Here is a 22,540-nt window from a genome sequence, read left to right as displayed (position 1 = left end):
GTTCCCTCGCTGTCGTAAATGATGACTGGATTGTGGCATTGTGTTTGAGAAAATCGAGAAAGTACAGAAATCGACAAAGAAGCAATACAGTCAGTCGAGAAATCGAAAAAGAATACAGTAAGTCGTCACTATCCGGAAGTCTGGAAGTTAAGTCCTCACTGTCCGGAAGCTCGCATATCGCAGTTACGATTATTTGCAATTTAGTTGTAATGGCCAATTATTCAATTAGCGCCAACGTATTTTGCCTTTTCGCAATGTCATCGCAAGGAAAAACACAAAGAGAAGAGAAAAGAAAATAAGAAACAAAAAAAATGTACATGCAAAAAAAAAAATCTTTCAAACAACCACACAGGCCGTTCCTTCGCTCTCGTAAACGACGACTGGATTGGGGCATTGTGTTAATCTATAAATGCGCATAAGAAATCGAGAAATTATTAGAATACACTCAGTCATCACTATCCGGAAGTCCGTACGTTGTCACTCGTAATGGGGAACGCGGCTGAGAATCTCTTCACCATCGGCCACGCCTACGCAGCAACGTGTCTTGTCATTGGTTGGTAAATAAATGGCCATAACTTGGGAAGCACTTGTCCAATTCATATCAAACCTTGAAAAGGCACATCCACAGGGCCCCAGCAATATACCTGGCAAGTTTCAATTAGATCGGACCAGTGGTTGTCGAGAAACAGCGGTCACACACACACACACACACACACACACACACACACACACACACACACACACACACACACACACACACACACACACACACACCTGGAATTATAGATAGATGTAGTAAAGTTAATCTCTTGACCATAATTGCCCTATCGTACTTTTTCTTTGTCCGTATGCAGTACAGGGCTTCGGGTTAGCATCATTGGCTGAGGGAGCGGCTGTGCTGCCGATGCTGGTTTGGGCAGGAATTTGAAACTTGTCCATGGTGCCGGCAATAGCTCACCTCCTCTTCAGGAAGGACACCGTGGGCTCTTTAACGTCCAGCCGAGGGACGACACACACACATTGATGAATCATCCTGCCTGTCAAACACCGGGATGACAATTTGTAGCTGAGTCAGGATTCGAAACCAGACTGGATGGCTTCGAGGCGAGTGTGTGTACCTCTGGAGTCTTAAGTCTCGACTCTAGAGTCTAGACCATCCTGTGAGCCCCCTATTGTACTGTAAGGTCTTCATCCTAGAGCCATTACTTTTTACCGCAGCCATAAGGGGATCGTTGTGTAAATTTTGAATACAACATCAAGTTTCATAAATTTATTTGTGAATTTATTTAATAATGTGAGTGATGTACTTTTACACATCCGTTTGTATCAAATTGGAGATGTTGTCCGACATGAGACACACCCCGATACACAATGTCAACTTCTTAGTAAAATCAAAAGGACACTCTCATCAAAAGGTTTACATTGGTGTTGTACGATGCAGATGGCAGACGCTGTGGTCCGGACCTGCGGACCCCAATGTTCCACTGAACGCCACTTACAATTTTTCTCCACCGATACTCCCACCGGGTTTTGCGACGAACATCCTCCGTCTGGAGTTAAATTGCTCTCTGAGCACTGACTGCATGGAACTGGACGCTGTTGTTCTACACGGGATCCCGGTGGACATTACGCAACCAAAGATGTGCAAGAGTGAATATGTTGCTGAGTCAGAAAGACTTCAGCAGAAACAAAATACAATGGAAAGGAGGAAACGAGATCTGGTTAAACAGATGGAGGAAGAAAGGAGGGCAAATGAAGAGGAAGGGGAGCTTTCCCCCTTCACAAAAAATGGATATTTTAACCTTTTACCTTTCGAGGTGAGTACGTGAACCCTGACAAGTCATCTTTTCTTCTTCTTTTAAAACTTGGTTTTCCAGATCACATCATCTCATTGTTTGGCCTCAGAATGGTTTCAGACGATGGCGTCCACATTGAAATGACTGTCCAAGTCTGTTTGTTTGGATGTCCTTGACGGCGTAACTAGTAGTTACCTTGATTGTTTTAAGGGTGACTGTTTTATCATTCGATGGACATCCTTGACTCTCTGGACAGTGACAACTGGTCAGGTTGATACACTGATAAAATTAAACCGATTTTTGTTTTTTGCTGCCTTACTTCCACGACAGATTATCGAAATTATTTTATCTCACCTGACGCTCCCTGAGCTGTGCCGCCTCGCTCAATGCAGCCGTACCCTGCGCGACTGCTGCTACAACCCTTCCATGTACAAACACCTGGACCTCAAGCCTTTCTGGCCATCTCTCTGCGAGGAGGACCTTCTGGCTTTGAAGCCTCGTCTCACCCGTCCATGCTCGCTCAGTCTTTCGTGGACTGGAAACGATGGAAAATTCAGTCCTACGATCCTTGAAAAGTGAGTGATTGAATACAAAGTTAGTAATCGATGGCCTGGGTTTAGGTGAACCATCTCCACTTCTCTTTCATTCATTGACTCTCTCATTCTGATCAGTTTCCTCGCTTTTCTCATCTCTTACCACTTCTCCGATCACCACCAAACTTCGTCGACCTAATTAACAGATACAATTCTGCTTTCAGGATCTAAATTTACTTACCACTCTTCAGGTTATCCTGGTTGGCCCAATTGAAATTGAGTTTTCTCAAAGTGTTTCCCATGCTGAAGTCACGGAATTCTGATGGTGGGCACCATTACGTCACGGGATTGTTACTGCTGCTGTTTTTATTTCATTTCATTTATTTTTGTGTGGTACTTCCGTCCTTTGATATCCTTTACCATGTCCTCAACAGTCTTTGACAGGTGGCTCTTCTGACGTCATTGTGCTACGGGGTGTTTGTAGTTGTGCAGTCCTCACGTCCTTTCACAAACCATCCCATCACTATTACTTGACAGTTATATCCAACTGCTATTAATAACAAGCTGGGTCACCCGATCAAGATCGTGTTATTTGGACTTTCGTAAACTATCAAGATTCTAGAAGATCGATTTTTAAAGCTGCAGCAAAATAATAATTAAAAAATCAACCCGAGATTGCACCACAGCAGTGATGGGCCATTTCCTTCTTTGAGTTTAGTTTCTTCATTTTTAGACGTACAAACACACACACACACACACACACACACACACACACACACACACACACACACACACATTATTGCAGGGGTAAGAGGGGGGGGAAGTCATACCCATGACCTGACCCTGGGAACTCCCAGTAAGTTTGCAAAATTTAGTAGAGATTGGCACAGCTGTTTTTTTTCCGATGATATTCAGACCTACACAAACATACAGAGAATTTACTTGGGGGGGAGGGGGGGAGAAGGTCGGATTTGGGGGTGGGTTGCTCCCTTAACCTGAACCTGGGAACCACAAGCAAGTTTGTTAAAGTTAGTGGGGATTGGCTCATCCGTTTATTTTTTTGTGGGTATTTCCATATGTGTCGTCGATCGGTAATTTAAACATACATGCACCCAGAGACGCCCAGAATATTAAACAATGTCCGCATTGGACAAATGAACACTTCTTTTTCGTCGTCGGCTGCTAATAAGTTGAATTCCGGAGTTTAAATTTTGGAATTCGGCTCAGATTGAGAGATTGTCGAGGTTATGGCATGTGCGGAAATGAAGGAAAGCCACGAACGCTGGCATCTCCGGGTGTTTATAAGCATTACAACGTACCCAGTGATTTGCAGGTTTGATGATCAGGCATTCGATGATATGAGAGAGGAAAGTGAAAAAAAAAACTTTATCGTTTTGAAACCGTTGCGGCCCAAGTCAAGGCATTGTTGAGCAGGCCAAAAAAATAGCAAATTAAGACCCCAGCGAGGGAGAGCAAGGTGGCCGAGGAGGCGCCTGATAAAGAATTATAATTAAATAAGGCCATTAATTATCTTAAAAAGGGGTGTTTTAATTAACCCAAACACCCGATTATCACTCGTGCACTCCCTTGGAGTCAGTATGCATGCAAAGTTTCAGGCTGCTATATTTCTGGTTTTGAAGGTATGGAGGAGACACACACACACGCACACACACTGACTGACTGACACACTGACATTTTTATTATGGAGGAAGAAAGATCGTGAAACACCCTGCAACCCGTGCCTTTTACATCCGATCATCATGTCATCTCATCTTCTCATTTGTTGGAATGTGAAAAAAATAATTCATTTAATTATCTCCTTTAGTCAAATTATTTCCACAACATAGAGCCTGCAGCATATCAACCTAAGATTTTCAATGAAGTCGTGTCTTCAATAGGAGTCTTTCTCCCCCAGATAACTTGGGGGCAGCTTTCATCCTTCAAGAGGCGACAATTCCCGGAATTGTTCTGTGGTGGGATTACTCGAACCTCCAGTGGAATCACTCCAGTAACTCCAGTCCCAATGAGAGTTGAACCATTTATTTATATGTACACAGGAAGAAACAAATTCACAGAGCAACACCAAGATGAACTGTTGTGAACTTCCTTCTCTCAGAGTTCAATTCACAAGCTGAGCTTTTTTGCAAAATTATTTGCATTGAGAGAGGAGGCATGGGTCGGACAAAGAACAGTTCATGTTGTCTTTGCAAAACTATATATTGTTGTGAATCTGGCAGCCATGAGCACTCAACATTCAGGTCCTGATAGAACAGTTATATCGGTAAGTGAGTGTTTCTAGTTAGGGTCCCGTCCCTTGTTTAGTGGTTAATTAAGTGTTCGTGCGCTGCGAAGTTATCTCATAGTCAGGCTTTACATCTTTATATCTGACATCTTGAACAACAATGATGACAACAACAACACGCCTTCGCCTTGCTTCCTCCACCCGACGCCATAGCGCCCACGGTGGGCGGAGTTCAAGGTGGAACCTTGCGGCGGCTCTCGCCCAATCAGGGTGATGCGAGCAAGGTTGCCGTCCTTCGACCAATGGGACTCCTCCACTGCGTGAGGGGTGGTCCACGTGATGTCACCATGCCCCCGGACCAATCAACGGACTTGGTGCCCGTTTTGGCCAGTGACAGAGGCGACGAGTGCATTTTGCTCGCCAAAACCGTCCAGTGAGGGAGAGCGGGTCGCGAGAAGGCGTTCCCTCCCCCCCTGGACAGGGAGCGGATAATGATTTGGCGCGATCGGACTGTGGCGAGAGAGTGTTGAGACCCGACTGTGCGCGAGTGAGGTTGCGATCGGTGCAGCGCAGTTGTTGGGCCAGAGAGTGTTGAGACCCGACTGTGCTCGAGTGAAGTTACAATCCGTCTGGAGTTACGATCCGCCTGGAGTTTAGTTGGAGTCGAGTGGAGTTCAGTTGTGTTGAGGTGCAGCGGAGGTCCAGTCAAGGTCGCGTCGCCTTGTCAGCCTCGTCGCCTGATCGTCTCGTTTGGCCTGCTGGCGTTCTGTCTGATCCACCTTTGCGCCGGCTGGCGTCCATCATTGCATTGTGTTGCGGGTTCGAGTCCCGCCAAACCGGATCATCAAAAACCACACGAGGCGGGGAGGCGGGACAGGCTCCCCCCTTCGGATCACCTTCCCTCCGAGCTGGGGGGCATCAATAAAGGCCGGTCGGCCCATTTCTTTTGTGTATGTGTGTGTGTGTGTGTGTGTGGGCCCGTCTGTTTAGTAGAATCGTTAAGTGCTTGCGTTATTCTACATTGGAATATATTCGGTTGCAATCTGCTCTTTGTCTTCCTTCCCGGTTTTTGCCCATTATTGTAAAATATATTCCCCTCTTGTTGAATGTTCCAGCTCGTTTCTGTGTTTCTTTCATTGGTTTAACACGGTGTGTTGAGAAATAGCGAGGCAGTAAATTGTTCATTTGGACTGACAGGCCTCGGTAACCATCCGCTCGGGTTACACACGGTTCGGGCACGGTAACGGCTCGTTCCGCTCGAGGTCTGTCGAGGGTGTGAATTCCCCTGTAGCTTTGCCGAATGGGTAATTAGGTATATTGAAGTTTGGCAATTAACCCCACCCCACGCGGTCGAATTATTGGCGATTCATGGTCCTGTAAGGGACCCGTGCCTTTCGGACTTATCCGAGGGTCACGACCTAAATTCCGGTTTGTTCGGTGGAGCCCACTCTACTGCTCCCTCTCGTGGTCGTGCTCGCCACCGATACCCGGCCCCACAACAATATCACTCAATGTTCCCCAGTCTCTTAATTAGCAGAACACCATGTATGTTTTGTGTGCGAGCATGGGAACACCGGTCACCATGTTCAAGCATGGGAATTCTTCTCCCACTCAATCGGAGTTTGATTGCAAGCGAGCAGTTCGATTCACAGGACAAAGGTCTCCCTCATCCTTCGGGCAGTGATTGTTGCAATCGTGCGAAGGCAAATGTGTGGGCTGCTTCCTCTTTTCAAGGACTTTGCCTTCACTCTGGGTGAGATCATTTTACCCATGATCCTTCGTGGTGAACAACTCCATATATGGTGACGAAACTACCTTAGTTAATTACATTGCTTTACGAGAGACTTTATCCCTTTACAAGCATTTGAAAGTGTACATATGTTGTCAGCTATTAGTTTAAGTAGCAATAAGAAGACAGAACTGTATCAATTATGTCCTGATGGACCTTATATGTATATCCATGGGGCCCACATTTGTAATTACACAAGCTTCAATCATATCAATTAATACTCTTACATGGGAATAATTAATATCGAATCACAGACACACACACACACACACACACACACACTCAAAGACGAATGTAATAATCATGTTTCTGATGAACTTTTTTTAATCAATCGTTGTCGATCATCTCGGTTTTCGCTAATATATTTATTATATGGGATAAAAGCCTTTATTTGTGAAGTTTTAAATCAATCATTAGGCTTAATTGAGCCACAGCCAAATTAATAAAAACCAGAAAGCTAATATTTTAAAAGAAATTTTCCATCACAGTACCAAACGTGTGTCGATGTAAGTTGGTTTCTCAGTTCGTCTTGTCTCTCACGGCTTTGTTTAAAACACTATCCCAATGTCTTCCTGCTCTTTCAGTTTCCTTGGTGAGTGGTCTGAACACCTACTGCACCTGGAGCTGGCAAACTGCCGTTGGATCACAAACGAATCCTTGGAATCTGTAACCATGCTCTGCCCAAACCTTCGTGACCTGGACCTGTCGTCATGTGACCAAATACCACCCGGGGAATTCAGGCAGCTCTCGTCCTTGCAGAAGCTCCAACGCCTCGTCCTGTACCGAACGCAGATCGATGTAAGCTCTTTCCGTAGTTTATGTTCGTTTTACTCTCTCGCAGTTTTATTGTTTTTAAAGCCATTGCAAGTAAATCTTGAGTTTTATGGCAATGTGAAATTGAGACCCCCCCCCCCACTTCCTTTGCTCCTCCCCCAGGCAAGTTAATTGAAAGTCAAACGCAGACACGATGAGAAATGTGAAACCAAAATTAAATACAAGGAACATATGAAGTGGGAATTTCATACATTTCCCGTTTACTTTCATTCCCGAGCCTATTGAATCACGCAAGATCTATGTGGCCTTGGTCGTACCCTTCTTTAATCTACATGGTCTACTGCCTGTGAGATTTTGTTGAATCTCCACAAGATTTCAAAGAAGATAGCCAGCTTAACGTCACCTCCATGATGCATTACCCCCCTGCTGGCATGGTGCCACAATGGTTTTTAGATCCTGACTGGTTCTTTGATCTTTATACTCCATAAAACGTTAAATTCTGGAATATGCGACCGAAGTGAGTCTTTCTCTCTCGTTGTGCTCCGTGGATTGGAAGGGGATTATTTTAACCAGTGCTAAAGGATGACATCATACTCCCATCTTGTTTCAGACGGAGAGTCTCCTGTCGATCACTTCCAAGTGCACGGATTTGAGGCATCTCAACATCGGAGACTGTTTGGAGGTATGTGCACCCCTTTGTCTCACCGCAGAGGTGTTTCGCAGTCAAACGATAGTCCTGTACAATTGTGAAGACAAACTGATTTACTTCCAGCTTGGGATGAGTTCACCTGATTTGTTGTTGATATTTTGTTTCCTCGTCACATAAATGTGAACACAATCTTTGTGAGGTTATGATTCATGACAATGAGCTCCAGGCGTTGCTTCCACAAGATCCCTTTCGAACCTTAATCGCTCCAAAAATAAAGGAAACTCGAGGGAAGTCGATGGCTCGCCATCTCAAATCCCCACGCTTCCCCACCTCGAGCAAGGTTGAAAGATGTCAAAAAGTTCCATCAGGAATGACCCAATATCAAATTTTGATTTTCATTTTTTCCCCATTTCGACCTCTGTGACTAAGTTCCCATCCCGAGGCACGAACCGGGGAACAAATCCCCCAAAATTGTTACATATTCCATGCGTCCCCCCCCCCCAATGTTGATTGCATGGACAATGCTTCATTAAAACATGTTAATAATCTGATTTTCTGGTTATTGACCCCGCCCCAGGGGGGCTTGACGAAAAATGATTGTGCTCTTGAACCTTCTTGCCATGTGGTGATCACAACTACCAAGTTTGGTGAATTTCTGCCCATCCGTTTAGGAGATAGTGTCACTGACGGATGGGAGGACAAACAGAGCCGATTACAGTACCCGCCCGTTTTTTTTCAAAAAGCTTCGGGATAACAAAGGAATTAAATTTGAACCAAAGCTCGTGCCTGAAATAAGAAAGGAGACGAGGACTGTATTTTTCTCGGACTGCGCCGCTGATGACGTCTTTGTTGGAGATTTGTTTGAGTTTGAATGTCCCGTGTGTTATAGGATTCGCAGAGTGTTTCCTTCCCCTTGCAACAATGAGTGTCACGACGTATGTTCCTCATCTTTCCAACCTCAGGTGAAAAATCCTGACCTGGTCTTACTCAGTCTGGGCTCAAACTGCCAACAGCTTCGCTCGCTCGACTTGTGGAGATCCGTTGAGCTGACGGAGGTCGGATTGGCACACCTGATATCCTGTTGTAAGAATATCGAGGTACACGGCCAGCCAGAAACACGGAAAGTTTCTGTTATTGAACCATGAGAAAGCGGTTCTTCGGGATAAAGAAAATTAGAGTTTCACGTGAAATGATGTCGATCGTTCATTATCACATCGAATGTAATTTGTACAGCAAGGTGACTCTGCAGAGCACCTGCAGCAATGGCAAGTTGTGTTTCAAAATGATATTAGCCGCATTTACCTGTATATTGGACCTTGCGACATCCCTCCGACCGTAAGCTTGACTCGCGTGCTCAGGTGATGTGATTTCGCAGCCATGTTGGAAAAAAGTTTTTAAAAAACCTTTGGACATTCACTCGGAAACCACTCAACAAAAATATTTGAAACTTGGCGCAAGTCAGAAACTCCGCAATGGCAATAACAGTTGATAATGGCGACGTCATCGGTGCCTCTGTTGATGACGTCATGATTGGATGCATCGAAATCCTCATCCGATCAAAACAAATTTTTGAGGCGAATCAACGAAGACATTTGTCTGGTGAATTAAATTGATGACGTCATCGGTGAAGTGGTATGGCAGCCATGTTTTTCTTCTCTGAAAGCTGAAAACTCGAAGGGCACTCGCCCGAGAGTATACCTCCGCCATGCTGATTAGTTTACGTTTTGTATCCCACTGATAGGCCGGATCTGGATTCGTACCTGCAGTAAAATTTATTTGGCTTGTTATGGTCACCGAACTGACTCATCCCCAAAAAGTTTGGTCCGAATCCGTCCACAACTTTTTGAGATATCATGCTATATTGTTACGAATCTGGAAGCTCACTGCACACAACTGCCAGAGTCCCTATAGATTAGTTATATCGGTAAGTATGTGTTTCTAGTTAGAATCCATACCGTCTGTCGAATGGGAATTAAGTGTAAGTGCACTGTGGGTTATTTTATCGATAGGATTTTTTACATCTTCACTTTCACACAACAACACTCTGCTCGCGGCATTCTTCGCGCTCTCGCCAGCAAGCGCGCGCGTGGGCGGAGTCTAACATTGGCATGGCATCCCTCTTTGGCCAATCGGTAAGGAGCGGGCGTCTGACCCGCCCCGTTTCCGACTCAACACCATCGCCATTACGCACGTGGCCGGAGGTGAGGAGGTCGGCGGAGCCACAAGCGCCTCTGATCGGGACTCCGCCCAGAAGGGTGGGAGTTGCCCCGCCTTCCGTGGGACTGTCCAATGAGGGACGGCCAGCGAATCGCGCGATGCAACCGTCCAATCAGGAGGCGAGCCACCTCAGAGCAGATGCTCCACCCCCAGCGAGGGGGAGGGATAAGAAAGGTCGCGAGCTGCTCGCCAGAGAGAAGCTGGTTGGTTCCTGCTGGTTGAGTTCGTGGCTCCTGGTCGATGATCGTGCTGGTCGGAGTTGGCGTTCGGCCTGGTTGGTGTTCGTGTTCATGGTGCTCGGGTCGCCGATTGGCGTTCGCGGCTGACCAAGTCGCTCCTTGGATTCCGGAGGCGTGTGTTCGAGTCCCACCGAGGCGGGTTGTGTGGGAGCGAGCGAGCTGAGGATCCCGTTTCCTTACATGGAATCCGAGCTCCACAAGCACGGGTTGGTGAAGACCGTACGAGGCGGAGACGTACCAACCAGACCTTGACCCTCAGCTCCCCTTACCTCTTGAGCCGAAGGGCCGAATAAAGACCATGGAGGTCCATTTATTTTGAGTGTGCGTGTCTGTGTGCGGGCCTGTCTTGTCCGAGTAGAATTGTGATTTCTTATTATTTGCATTTCTTATAGTCACGATAACTCTGCTCTTTGTGTGTTCCCTTTCCATCATTGTTAAATAAATACCCCTATTGTTGAATGTATCAGCTCGTTTCTGTGCTTCTTTCATTGGCTTAGCACAGTGCGTGTTGGGATATTGGGAAGCCGCAAATTGTGCATTTGGTCCGACGGGTCTTGGTAACCATCCACTCGGGCTACGCACGGTTCGAGCACGATAACGGCGAGTTCCGCTCGAGGCCTGCCGAGGGTGTGAATTCCCCGGTAGCTTTGCCGCGTGGATACTTAGGTATATTGAAGTTGGCAATTAACCCAATTCCACGCGGCCGAATTATTGGCGATTCACGGTCCTTGAAGGGACCCGTGCCTTTCGGAGTTCTCCGAGGAGCACGATCTAAATTCCGGGTGTTCGGTGGAGCCGCATCTACTGCTCCACCGAGCGGTCGTCCTCGCCGCCGACGCCCAGCCCCACAACAATATATCGTTTTCAGCCCGATCACTCAAAGGTGAAGAATCACTTTAAAAAATTCTCGGATCCAGATCCGGATTCAAATCTTCACCAAAAATTAATCATTTCGTCCTTGTCACATACCCAAGCTCTCCACCAAATTTCGTCTACATCCGTTCACGACCTTTTGAGATGCAGTATTTTGTTCACAAACAGACAGACAGACGTGGGTGAAAATATGACTTCCATCCATCTTCAGTGACGGAGGTAAATATCTTCTCTGAAACAGTTTAACAAATCGATGTGAAACCTCACAAGTTTGATTGACTGTCCATGTGGAAAGAAAGTTTGATAACTATGACGTCATCATGGTTTGTTTGGTTTGGCAGCCATGTTGGATTTTAGCAAAAACCTCAAAAAAATTAAAATGTCCTCTCAAACTGCCCAACCGATCGATGCAAAACTTTAACTGTGTCATTGATATTGAAGCATCATCGGTCACGTGTTCTGGCAGCCATGTTGGATTTTAGTTCACACTTTCAAAAATCTTCTTCTCTCAAACCACCCAACCGATGTACGCAAATCTTTACGTCTCTCATCGACTCGACGTGTGGATTAAAGTTTGATAACTAAAACGTCATCAGTCACATGGTGTGATGTCCATATTGGATTGAAGGAAAATCTTTAAAAAACGATTTATCCGAAACCGCAAAACCTATCGATGCAGAACATTACAAATATAATCCAACTTGCTTCACGTAGTGTGAAAAATATGACATCATCGACCACGTGATTTGTTTGGCAGCCATATTTAATACAAAAACACATCTTATCTGATCAATGCAAAACTTTATATATTGTTATGGAAATGGCCCTTATTGGACTACTAAATAAAGGATTAGCTCAGATCCCCCATTAAATGCATGTTCAGCTCGGTTGTTTGGTAAAATGGACGTTACATGTGTGTCGGGAGGTGTAGGATGCATGTTTTGTTGTTCGTACAGTGGTGGTGTGCTGCGGACTCCCTCTTCTTCCTCCCCTCTCCGGACGATAGGCCCTGCCCAGTCGGCTGAGGGGGAGTGGCCTGGAGAGAGAGGTGGAGCTAAGGGGAGGAGTTTGGCGGCTTCGCTGAGAGAGGCGTGCTCAGGGTCGAAGCGAGCGAACGAAAGAGAAACTGTTGAGAGAAAGAGTGCAGTGTGTGGAAACAGTCGCTCTCGAGGCGTGCTCGTGTTTCGAAGCAAGCGAACGAAAGAGAAACTGTGGGAGAGAAAGGGTTCAGTTTGTGGAAAACAGTCGCTCTCGAGGCGTGCTCGTGTTTCGAAGCGAGCGAACGAAGGAGGGACAGTGTGTTGAATCTGCCGGGAGAGACGCTGAACCTGAGAGCGCCGAGTCTGCATTTTTCGCAGTAAGAGAGTCTGCCTTTTTGGGCAGTGGGAGAGACGGCCTGCACGTCGAGTCGGCGATCGACTCTTATGAGGAGGTGATTCTGCTGTGAGAGAAACTGCAGCCGGCTTTGAGAGGCAAGCGTGGAGAAGGAAAGAAAAGGTGATTCTGCAGAGAAAGAAACTGAGAGGACGGAGTTGAGAAGTCGGGCTTCGAGGCGGGAAGGCAAGAGAGGAAACGACAGAGCCTCTGACGGTCCTTGCTCACTCACGGCTCGACACGTTTGCCGATCCGCTTGCCGGAGCCCGGCACCTCGATTTGGGCCTTGTCTGGTGCACAGGCCAAGCCTGGATTTGTATGCTGGACCTTGAGAGAAATCAGCTGACGCCCATCGTTGATCTGACGGTCTTGTGCCGTCGACCTTACGCGGGGTCAGAGCTCGCAGAGACGGCGTGCGGTGCGGAAAAGGCAGGCAAGCGCCGTCTCGCCACGCGGCGTGTTCGAGTTCGAGCTGGGAGCTCGAATCCCTGGACATCCGCTTGTTGCGAGCGACATTCGTGCTTTTTGACATTTTCCTCTCGTCCATGAAGCATCACTAAGTACTCTGTCTTGTCTTGTATGCATGCTGTCTGTCTGTCTGTCTTGTCTGCACGTTGTAGAAGGCATATCTCGGTAGCGACCCCCTCGAAACCTGCAGTCCGTAGTTCCCGAATTTAAGAACGGGTTAAAGATTGTTAATAAAAAACATTGTCGTGAATGGTTTGCTTGTGTCGTGTTCCCCAATGCTCCCCAATAAATCTGGTTGGTTCGTATGAAGTTGCCGCTATGGATTAATTCGTGTCGCGTCGACGAACGATCCGTTCGATTGGCATATAAAACCAAAATGGTTGCAGACTAGCAGAAAACGCTCGGCATCTGAAAAAACCAGTTTGTAACCGGGGTTCTATTTCCCAAACTGGTAAGGTCCAGGGATACGTTGGTAACGCGATTGAAGACGCGTGACCGGAGGCATGTGCCGAGCCGGACGGTGTTATAAGCCCCGGAGACAGCGGTGGTGAGGGTGGCGCCAAGGATCGGGTGAGAATCCCGCCACCCCGGATCCGCAACAATATATATGTGATCGACTTCCTAATTTGAGGCAGCTTTTTAAGTTATGATGTCATCGGTCACGTGGTCAGTCAGTCAAATAAGATTGAAAAAAACAAATCCTTTAAAAATCTTCTTCTCAGAAACTGCCTCACGGATCATTGCGCAACTTCATATGAATGATCCATGATAAATTAGTTTTAAGAGCAAAAACGTCATTGGTCACGTGTTCGGACAGCGAAATTGGATTGAAGTTAAAAGCTTTAAAAACCTTCCTCTCTCAAACCACTGAACCAATTGATGCAAAACTTTCGGTGTATCATTGAGTACCGATGACGATAAAAGTTTGACAACTAAAACGATCACACCTTTTTCCATATGGGTAGTGCATGATATATTTAATGTTTTGCTTCAATCGATGAAGTGGTTCCAGAGAAATGCATTTTTAAACGTTTTCCTTCCATCAAAATGACTCGCAGTTACAAGTGGCAGTTCTTGGGACGGACGAGCCATGAGAAATATAGTTTGATAAAAATGATAAAATAGGACAGCATCGTCACCGCAACGGGCGGTGGGACGGCATCGTTATCGGAATAGGGGGCGTGGAATGGCATCGTCATTGGCATGGGCATTATCCGGTACCCAGAATAACTGCTCTCATTATTATTATACGCCCAATAAAAATATATCGGGGCGTATTATGTGATAACGGTCGTCCGTCCATCTGTCTGTCTGTCTGTCCGTCCCGCCATCCGTCCGTCCGTTCATATCCGCACTCTAACTCCCAAAGTTTTCAACTTTCACGTTTCATATTTGGTACACAGGTACAGACTGTGGAGACGGTGTGTCGCGACATATACGTTCGTCATCCAAAGTGGTTGCCATGGCAACCAGGAAGCTGTTTTCCATGCAGTATCAAAATTCTGTATACACCTTTTTGTTCTTCATAAATTGATGTGTTTGAATATATAATTGTGTGTGTGTGTGTGTGTGTGTGCGTGTGCATGCGTGTGTGTGTGTGTGTGTCACGGAGACTTTTTCGGGCGGTATATTGTGCTCACTTGCGCTCTTGTTTCAGTTTAAACTGCTGCTTGTGCAGGTGAGAATCTGTCATTCGGTTATCTCTCTCTCTCTCTCTCTCTCTCTCTCTCTCTCTCTCTCTCTCTCTCTCTCTCTCTCTCTCTCTCTCTCTCTCTCTCTCTCTCTCTCTCTCTCTCTCTCTCTCTCTCTCTCTCTCTCTCTCTCTCTCTCTCTCTCTCTCTCTCTCTCTCTCTCTCTCTCTCTCTCTCTCTCTCTCTCTCTCTCTCTCTCTCTCTCTCTCTCTCTCTCTCTCTCTCTCTCTCTCTCTCTCTCTCTCTCTCTCTCTCTCTCTCTCTCTCTCTCTCTCTCTCTCGCACTCTCTCTCTATCTATCTATCTTTCTCCCTCTCTCTCTCTTTCTCTCTCGATCTTTTTCTCTCTCTCTCTCTCTCTCTCTCTCTCTCTCTCTCTCTCTCTCTCTCTCTCTCTCTCTCTCTCTCTCTCTCTCTCTCTCTCTCTCTCTCTCTCTCTCTCTCCCCCCCCCCCCAGTCACACATCTTCGAGGAATTTTCAAGTTTAAGTTGTGAGTGTGAAGTCACTTGGGTTCATCACGTTCTTGTCGTGGATCGTGTAAATTCTCGCACGAGGTTTGTTTCATCTCTGAAACTGGAAGGGTACTCGGTGGAGTGCATACGTCCGCCACGTAATGCCTGATCCACGCGAACATATCGGGCCCAATTCGTTTTTGAAATATTGTTGCGGAAATGACCCTTCATGTGTTATTAAATGTAGGATTAGCCCAGCTGCCCCATTAAAATCCATGTTTAGCCAGGTTGTTCGTTAAATGGACATTACATGTGTGTCGAGAGATGTAAGAGGCTGTTTCTTGGTCGTACAGTGGTGGTGGACCGAGAGGGTCTTCTTCTTCATTCCGCTCTCCGAAAGAGTCTCCGCCCATTGCTCTGGGAGGGGGAGGAGTTTGTCGGCTTCGTAAAGGGGCACGCCCCAATATAAAAGGAAGTGAAACTGCAGGAGCACCGGGAAGGCGGTGGTGAAACGGAGAGGCGAGCGAGCGCCGGGAAGGCAGTGGAAAAACTGAGCGCCGAGGTGGCGCGATCGGTTTTTCGTGAAGAGCGAGCAGAAAGAAAGGCAAGGAAGGGACTGCAAGAGGTCTGTCTGCCATTGGCTGGAGGAGAAACTCGTGGTGCGTGTGGTCGGCGATCTGTAAGAGAGGAACGGCTTGAACCTGAGGGTCGAGTCTGCCATCTGCCGAGGGAGTAACTGAGCCTGAGTGTCGAGTGAGGATTTCTGCTGTATAGAAACGACTGGTGGGAGGCTGCAATCTGCGTCGAGAGGAGCTGGCTACTGTGTGAGTCGGCGATCGACTTTATGAGGAGGTGATCGACAGGTTCAACCTGCGTCTAATCACGGAGCTTCTGTCCTTACTCACCTCACGGCTCGACGCGTTTGTCGATCCACCTGCGGAGCCCAACACCCCGATTTGGCCTTGTCTGGTGAACAGGCCAGGCCTGGATTTGTATGCTGGACCTTGTGAAGGGCCAGCTGGAGCACACGTGGACCTTCCGCTCTGGTACCGTCGACCTTACGGGGGCTGAACGCGCTGGGGCTGCGTGCGTGGGCGGTGCGACAAAAGGAGGACGACGCCGCCATTTTGCCACGCGGCGTGTTTGAGCTTGGGTGCTCGAATCCGTGGACATCGGCTTGTCACGAGCCACATTCGGGCCTTTGACACTTTTCCTCTCGTCCATGAAGCATCACCAAGTACTCTGTGTCTTGTCTGCATGCTGTCCGTGTCTTGTCTGCATGTTGTCTAAGGTTTATCTCGCTAGGGTTCCCTTCGAAACCCGTAATCCGTAGCTCCCAAGTTAAGAACGGGAAATAGATTAAGTATAACTGTCGTGAATGCTTTGCTTGTGTTGTGTTCCCCTTTTTTACCCAATAAATCTGGCTGATTCGTATGAAGTTGCCGCTTTGGGTTTGTTCATGCCGTGCTGAGAAACAATTCGCTCGATTGGTATATAAAACCGAAAATGGTTACAGACTGGCAGAATTCGTTCGGTCTCTGACAAAACCAGTCTGTAATCGGGGTCTATTCCCCCAACTGGTGAGGTCCAGGTGTAAGTTGGTATCGCGATTCGAGGCGCGTGACCCGAGGCCTGTGCCGAACCAGCCGGCGTTATAACCCTGGAGACGGCGGTGCTGTTAAGTGTTAAGTAATATCGAACATTTGGCTGTCGAGAGTAGGGTGTGAGCCCCATCACTCGTCCGAATCCTTAACACTGGGGTCAGGAGTCGAGTGCGAGCCCCGCCACCGCTGAATCCGTAACAATATCATGCCGTGCAGAACTCCATCGTTTTTGGCCCGATCTCAATCGAGTGAAGAATCACTTTCAAAATTGAATAATTCTCGTATCCAGACCCGGATTCGGATCTTCACCAAAATCGAATCAATTCGTCCTTGCGACACACCCAACGTGTCCACCAAGTTTCATCTGAACCCGAAAACAACTTTTTGATATATCGTTCTCTGAATCGTTTTTGGACCGATCTCTCAATGGAGTTGCACTTGAAAAGGATAATTATAATCAATCCTTTCAGAGGATTCTAAGAGAATTCTTAGGGAGCTAATTAAATTATATTTCATGTCCGAATCCATATCCGGCCTATCGGTGGGATGCAAAACGTAAACTGATCAGCCTGGCAGAGGTATGCTCTCGACCGAGTGCCCTTGTCGTTTTTACAGCATTTATCTTGTGACTTTCAACAACCAACTCTCCTCCCCTCATCCCACTCCCTTCCCTCCCCTTTCCTCGTCGTTTTAAATCCCTTTTCTTCCTTCCAGTGTCTTGATAACTTGGAATACCCAATAGTTTTGTTGAGCTTGTTATTTTGTCAAGTTTCCTTTTTTCGGAAACACTGTGGTGGCCATAATGCCTGTCCAATTGTACAATACAGTTCTTAAATTAATGGGGATTTTAAAACTGCATGCAACACTCATGTTGATTTAATTGTTCCACACTTAAACTGTTCATACAGGACCTGGACCTTGGCTGGTGTCCGCGTGTTCGGGCAGGTAGTGGCGCTCTCGTTGAGATGGCTCGAGAGCTGCCCAGACTGCGCCGACTGGTGTTAACGGCTAACCGCTCCGTCAGAGACACTGACCTCGAATCACTCGCCAATCACTGCCCTTTACTGGAGCACCTGGACATACTGGGTATGGTCATTGAGGGGATTATGGGAACTGATGTGGATGGATCCAAGAGGGTCACAGAGGTTGCTCGATGCGGAAGGAAAACAAAAATTTCAACTAGAAACGAGAACGGAACTCGGTGGAGTGCATACCTCCTCCAGACTGAACAGTTTACGTTTTGCATCCCACTGATAGGCTGGATCTGCATCCGGACCAGAACCAAATTCTAATCGGCTTGTTCTTGTCACCTCCACAACTCATCCCCGGTCCACATAACGTTTTGAAATATCCTGCTATACATCTTGAAATATCATTTTTGGACCGGTCTCTCAAAGGTGAAGAACCACTCCAAAAATCCCAGTATCCACATCCAGATCTTCACCAAAATTTAATCAATTCGTCCGTATCCTCCTGGTGGATGTATGTGCTCCACTGAGTGCTGTTGTGCCGTCGTTTAGTACCGTGTTAACTGCACATCAAAGCTCCAGATGACAGAGCTATTTTCACCCTTGTTTGCCATTCATCGGAGCGATTATATCTCTGTGCGTGTGGCAGGCGCTCCGCTGGTGACTCCTGGAGGGATTTTTCACCTGCTTGATACCTGTCGGCATATGCGCTTCCTTGACATTACCTTGTGCTGCCGGGTGGATGAGGATGTGGCCGTCCAACTGACACTTGTCTTTCCACACGTCTCCATCATGTACACCAACCACTCATGAGGTCACACGACCCGTTCAGAGCTGCAAACACCTGAGGAGCACTCTGATCCGTGCATGTGTGGTGTTATCAGCATTTTAATCATATATGACGTTTTGCAAAAAAAAATTTTTTTTAATCAGATCACTGAATGGACTCCTTTTTACTAATCAATGTTATCCACCAAACTTCTAAATTAATAAATCTTGTGCCAATAAATTATATCAAACTCACAATACCGTTTTTGGAGTGTTATTCTTTCACCTTTCACCCCTGCAGCTTTTGACACCAGATTCAAAGGGTCTTTGTTTTATTTTCTACGAGCAAATACAACCCGTCGGTTCGCTGATGGGGTGGGGGCGGGGGGTATGAAGGAAGGGAGTTAAGAGGGGAGGGAGAGAGGATGCAGGAGGGAGGGGAAGAGCGAGGAAGGGGGTGGGGAGAGCTATGCCTCACCAAACGATGCTATACCATGGGTGGGAGGGATGCGTGGAGGGGATGAGAGAGAGAGAGAGAGAGAGTCGCATGAAAAAAAGAAGCAAGAGAGAAAGGTGAGGAGTGTAGGTGGGGTTAGTAAAGAGAATGATATGTTATGCTTCATGAGCGAACACACATAAAAACAAACTCATGTCAGAACAGCTGTCCACACAACGACACAGCAGAGTTTGTAAAGTTATCCACTGGCACATCTGAAAAAACTTTGATGTCCCAGTTCCAGAAATTTTGTGGGAACATGAACCAAAAGTAATCACTGAAAGCATGGAAGTACCACTGACGTACGACCCAATGATCCCATCGAGCGTGAACATCGACAACAAAGCGTTGCGACCAGATATCATGCTTGGGTGCAATAAAGAGAAGGTATTGCCATGTGAGGTGTTAATATCAGTGGTTTTGGACAACACAATGCAGAAATCAAGAAAATAACAAAATACCAAGATGTCAAGAATGAAGTGAGAAGATCCTGGAACCTGAAGAATGCCAAAGTTGTACCAGTGATAGCTGGACCTACAGGAATGATGACAAAGAACCTCACAGAGATATTATGTGGGGGCTGGCATAGGGATTTCAGCTTTCTTCTTATTTTATCGAACTTGCTTATAATGTTTTCCTTTGATTAAGGTTTGTTTATCGCTTGCATATAGTTAAATTTTTGTCAGTGTTCTGATGTCAGTGATTGTCACACTTTGTTGCTCAAAGTTGAAACGTCCATCTGCTGTCCGATTTCAGGAGCTACACCGTTCATGTGCAATTTATTTTCTCCTGCACTTCACTGTTCAAAGTTGAAACATCCATAAATCGCCAGAACTTCTTTATTGAAGGACGAATCCTTACGAAATTTTAACACATGATAGAGGGGATATTTGCGCGCATGTGAGTTTAATTTGAGATTCATACAACAAAAGGTGGCTGTGTAAACCGCACAAAAGTGTAGGTTCGATATCCGTCTGCGTAATCTTTTTTGTATTTTTAAAAAACAGCTCCGTCAAATTTTAACACATGATAGAGGATGTCTTTCTGAACCTAGAAAGTTTTCACTCATTCTTGCAGCTGCTATATTTCTCAGGATATAAGTGAAAATGTGTCCATTTTAGGGGGTCTGAATACCATTATTTTGCACATTCATGCCAAGAACCCTTTTCCAAATGAAAAGATCAATCGTTGAGGCTTTCTCACATTTTGAACGACCCTTCCATGAGGACTTGCATGCAAAATTTCAGTTTCCTCCACCCTTACTGAGGCCATTATAAGCTGCTGTTAGTGGTCAAAATCACTCCTATGACAGGCCGTGTAAAATAATTTGCTTTTTCGCATAGTTTTTTTAATTTTAAGTAGCAGCTCCATGACATCGATCTATAATTCCAGCAATCTGTGTGTGTGTGTGTGTGTGTGTGTGTGTGTGTGTGTGTGTGTGTGTGTGTGTGTGTGTGTGTGTGTGTGTGTGTGTGTGTGTGTGTGTGTGTATGTGACCGCCGTTTCTCGACAACCGCCAGTCCGATCTGATTGAAACTTGCCAGGAATATTGCTAGGGACCCTCGGATGTGCCTTTTCGAGGTTTGATATTAATCGGACGAGCGGTTCCCAAGTTACGGCCATTTATCTGTCAACTCATGACAAGACACGGTGCTATGACATCACGAATGACGTCAGAATTAATATTATTTATGATTATTAGTACGGGCCAACCGATTGAAATATTTCATTCTGCCCAACCGATCGATGCAAAACTTTAACTGTGTCATCGACTACCCATGGGGATTAAAGCTTGAAAGCTAAAACGTCATCGGTCACGTGTTCTGGCAGCTATATTGGATTTTAGTTAACACTTTCAAAAATCTTCTTCTCTTAAACCGCCCAACCGATGTATGCAAACCTTTTTGTCTGTCATCGACTCGACGTGTGGATTAAAGTTTGATAACTAAAACGTCATCAGTCAAATGGTATGGCGTCCATATTAGATTGAAGGAAAATCTTTAAAAACGATTTATCCGAAACCGCAAAACCTATCGATGCAAAACTTTACAAATATAATCCAATTTGCTTCATGCAGTGTGAAAAATATGACATCATCGGTTGGTCACGTGATTTGTTTGGCAGCCATATTTAATACAAAAACACATCAAATCTGATTAATGCAAAACTTTATTTATATGTGTGATCGACTTCCTAATTTGAGGCAGCTCTTAAAGTTATGATGTCATCGGTCACATGGTGGGTCAGTCAAATTAGATTGAAAAAAAACAAATGCTTTAAAAATCTTCTTCTCCAAAACTACTTAACGGATCGATGCGAAACTTCATATTATGTATGATCCATGATAAATTAGTTTTGAGAGCAAAAACGTCCGATTATCCCGTTACTGCGGCACAACGGCCTGCTAATTGCCTCAGCATGCGACACCCTCAGCCAATGCAGGAATGGATACGAACGAGCTGAAAACGTTTAACAATCGGGTCATTTATTCAACAATAATGGGGGGGAATAGGGGAGCACGTAAGAGCAGAGTAATACCAATTAAAAGAAATGCAAGGTGAACATTTATACATGCAAAAATACTTATGCAGTTCACTACTTAACAGACGGGCGCACGGACACACACACACACACACACACACACACACACACACACACACACACACACACACACACGAAAAGTGGCTGGAGCCTTTATTCAGCCTTCAGCTCAGAGGATAGGGGAGCTGAGGACCAGGATGGCTGGCTTCCTGGCCGCGAACGCGCGGCTGGATGATCCCTCCTTCCAGGAGCTCCGGTCGTCGGGGACTGACGCGGCGCCACCGCAGCCAGCCGAGGTGAGCCCAAGTGATCGCCTGGGCTCGCGATCGCGCGGAAGAGGAGGATGAGGATGACAACAATAGGAGCGCTCTCCTCTCCTCCTGGCTGGCTGGCTCCCTCCGGCTCTTGGCTGGCTCCTTCTCTGGCTCCTGGGTGGCTTGCTCATTATCGGAATCAACCAGACGGATCGCTCTACCAACCAAGAACGGCCATGCACCACCACCCACAGAATCGTGAAAGAGCTCTCCAATCCAAGAAGAAAACAGTCGAACAAGACTAACTCACTCCCTCTCAAACCAAGCAGAGGGTTCGCTTCTTATTCCTCTCAGGCCAACCTTGCTTTCGGCGTGACTCATTCGCCGTAGGTGGGGGCTGCCACATTCCATCCCCCCCCACCTCCACAAGTCAAGTTAAGGTCAGGTGTTTTCATTAAAGGGGAATCCTAACTCTAAAGATCAATCGCAGCGCATGAACATTTAAACACCCATTAGACAAGGGAAAGGGAGCTATCTATAAAACACATACTTACCGAGATAACTGAACTGTAGGAACCTGAATGTTGTGTGCGAAAGATTTCCAAATTCGTAACACTACCCCCTCCCCTTTTTACAGACTCGTCCCGAGTCGTCAAATTTTCGTGTGACCAGCATGTTTAAGTTTCCCCTAGTACGTTTTATCTGCAGATCCCAGAGTGCGACATTTTTTATACATGTCCCAAAAATAAATAACCGACTACTCTGCGTAGCGAACCAAACAAACACACAGACTCATTCGGACGACTTAACTA

General features: G+C 46.3%; 1 protein-coding gene across 8 annotated transcripts in view; it reads left to right on the top strand.

Annotated features, from left to right (window-relative positions):
* The window catches only part of LOC147006805 (F-box/LRR-repeat protein 4-like), a 37,842-nt gene extending 19,155 nt beyond the window's left edge, over positions 1 to 18,687 (top strand). For 7 of the 8 annotated variants that reach the window (XM_085867863.1, XM_085867862.1, XM_085867866.1 and 4 more), the window contains 7 exons: positions 1,442 to 1,817; positions 2,127 to 2,371; positions 6,945 to 7,158; positions 7,745 to 7,816; positions 8,746 to 8,880; positions 17,610 to 17,787; positions 18,319 to 18,687. In XM_085867863.1, coding sequence (XP_085723989.1) covers positions 1,442 to 1,817; positions 2,127 to 2,371; positions 6,945 to 7,158; positions 7,745 to 7,816; positions 8,746 to 8,880; positions 17,610 to 17,787; positions 18,319 to 18,482 — 1,384 coding nt within the window. In that variant the 3' untranslated portion in view covers positions 18,483 to 18,687. The remainder of the gene's footprint in view (positions 1 to 1,441; positions 1,818 to 2,126; positions 2,372 to 6,944; positions 7,159 to 7,744; positions 7,817 to 8,745; positions 8,881 to 17,609; positions 17,788 to 18,318) is intronic. The other variant, XM_085867868.1, reaches the window with a different exon arrangement.
* Positions 18,688 to 22,540: the final 3,853 nt, after the last annotated feature.

This window comes from Eptatretus burgeri, unplaced genomic scaffold (genome assembly GCF_056783735.1).
Source record: "Eptatretus burgeri isolate ZD-2024b unplaced genomic scaffold, Ebu_testis_v1 Ebu_testis_scaffold_3153, whole genome shotgun sequence".
Lineage (NCBI taxonomy): Eukaryota > Metazoa > Chordata > Myxini > Myxiniformes > Myxinidae > Eptatretus > Eptatretus burgeri.
Note: the sequence above shows the minus strand (reverse complement) of the source record. Positions and strands in the feature narration are given on the sequence as shown.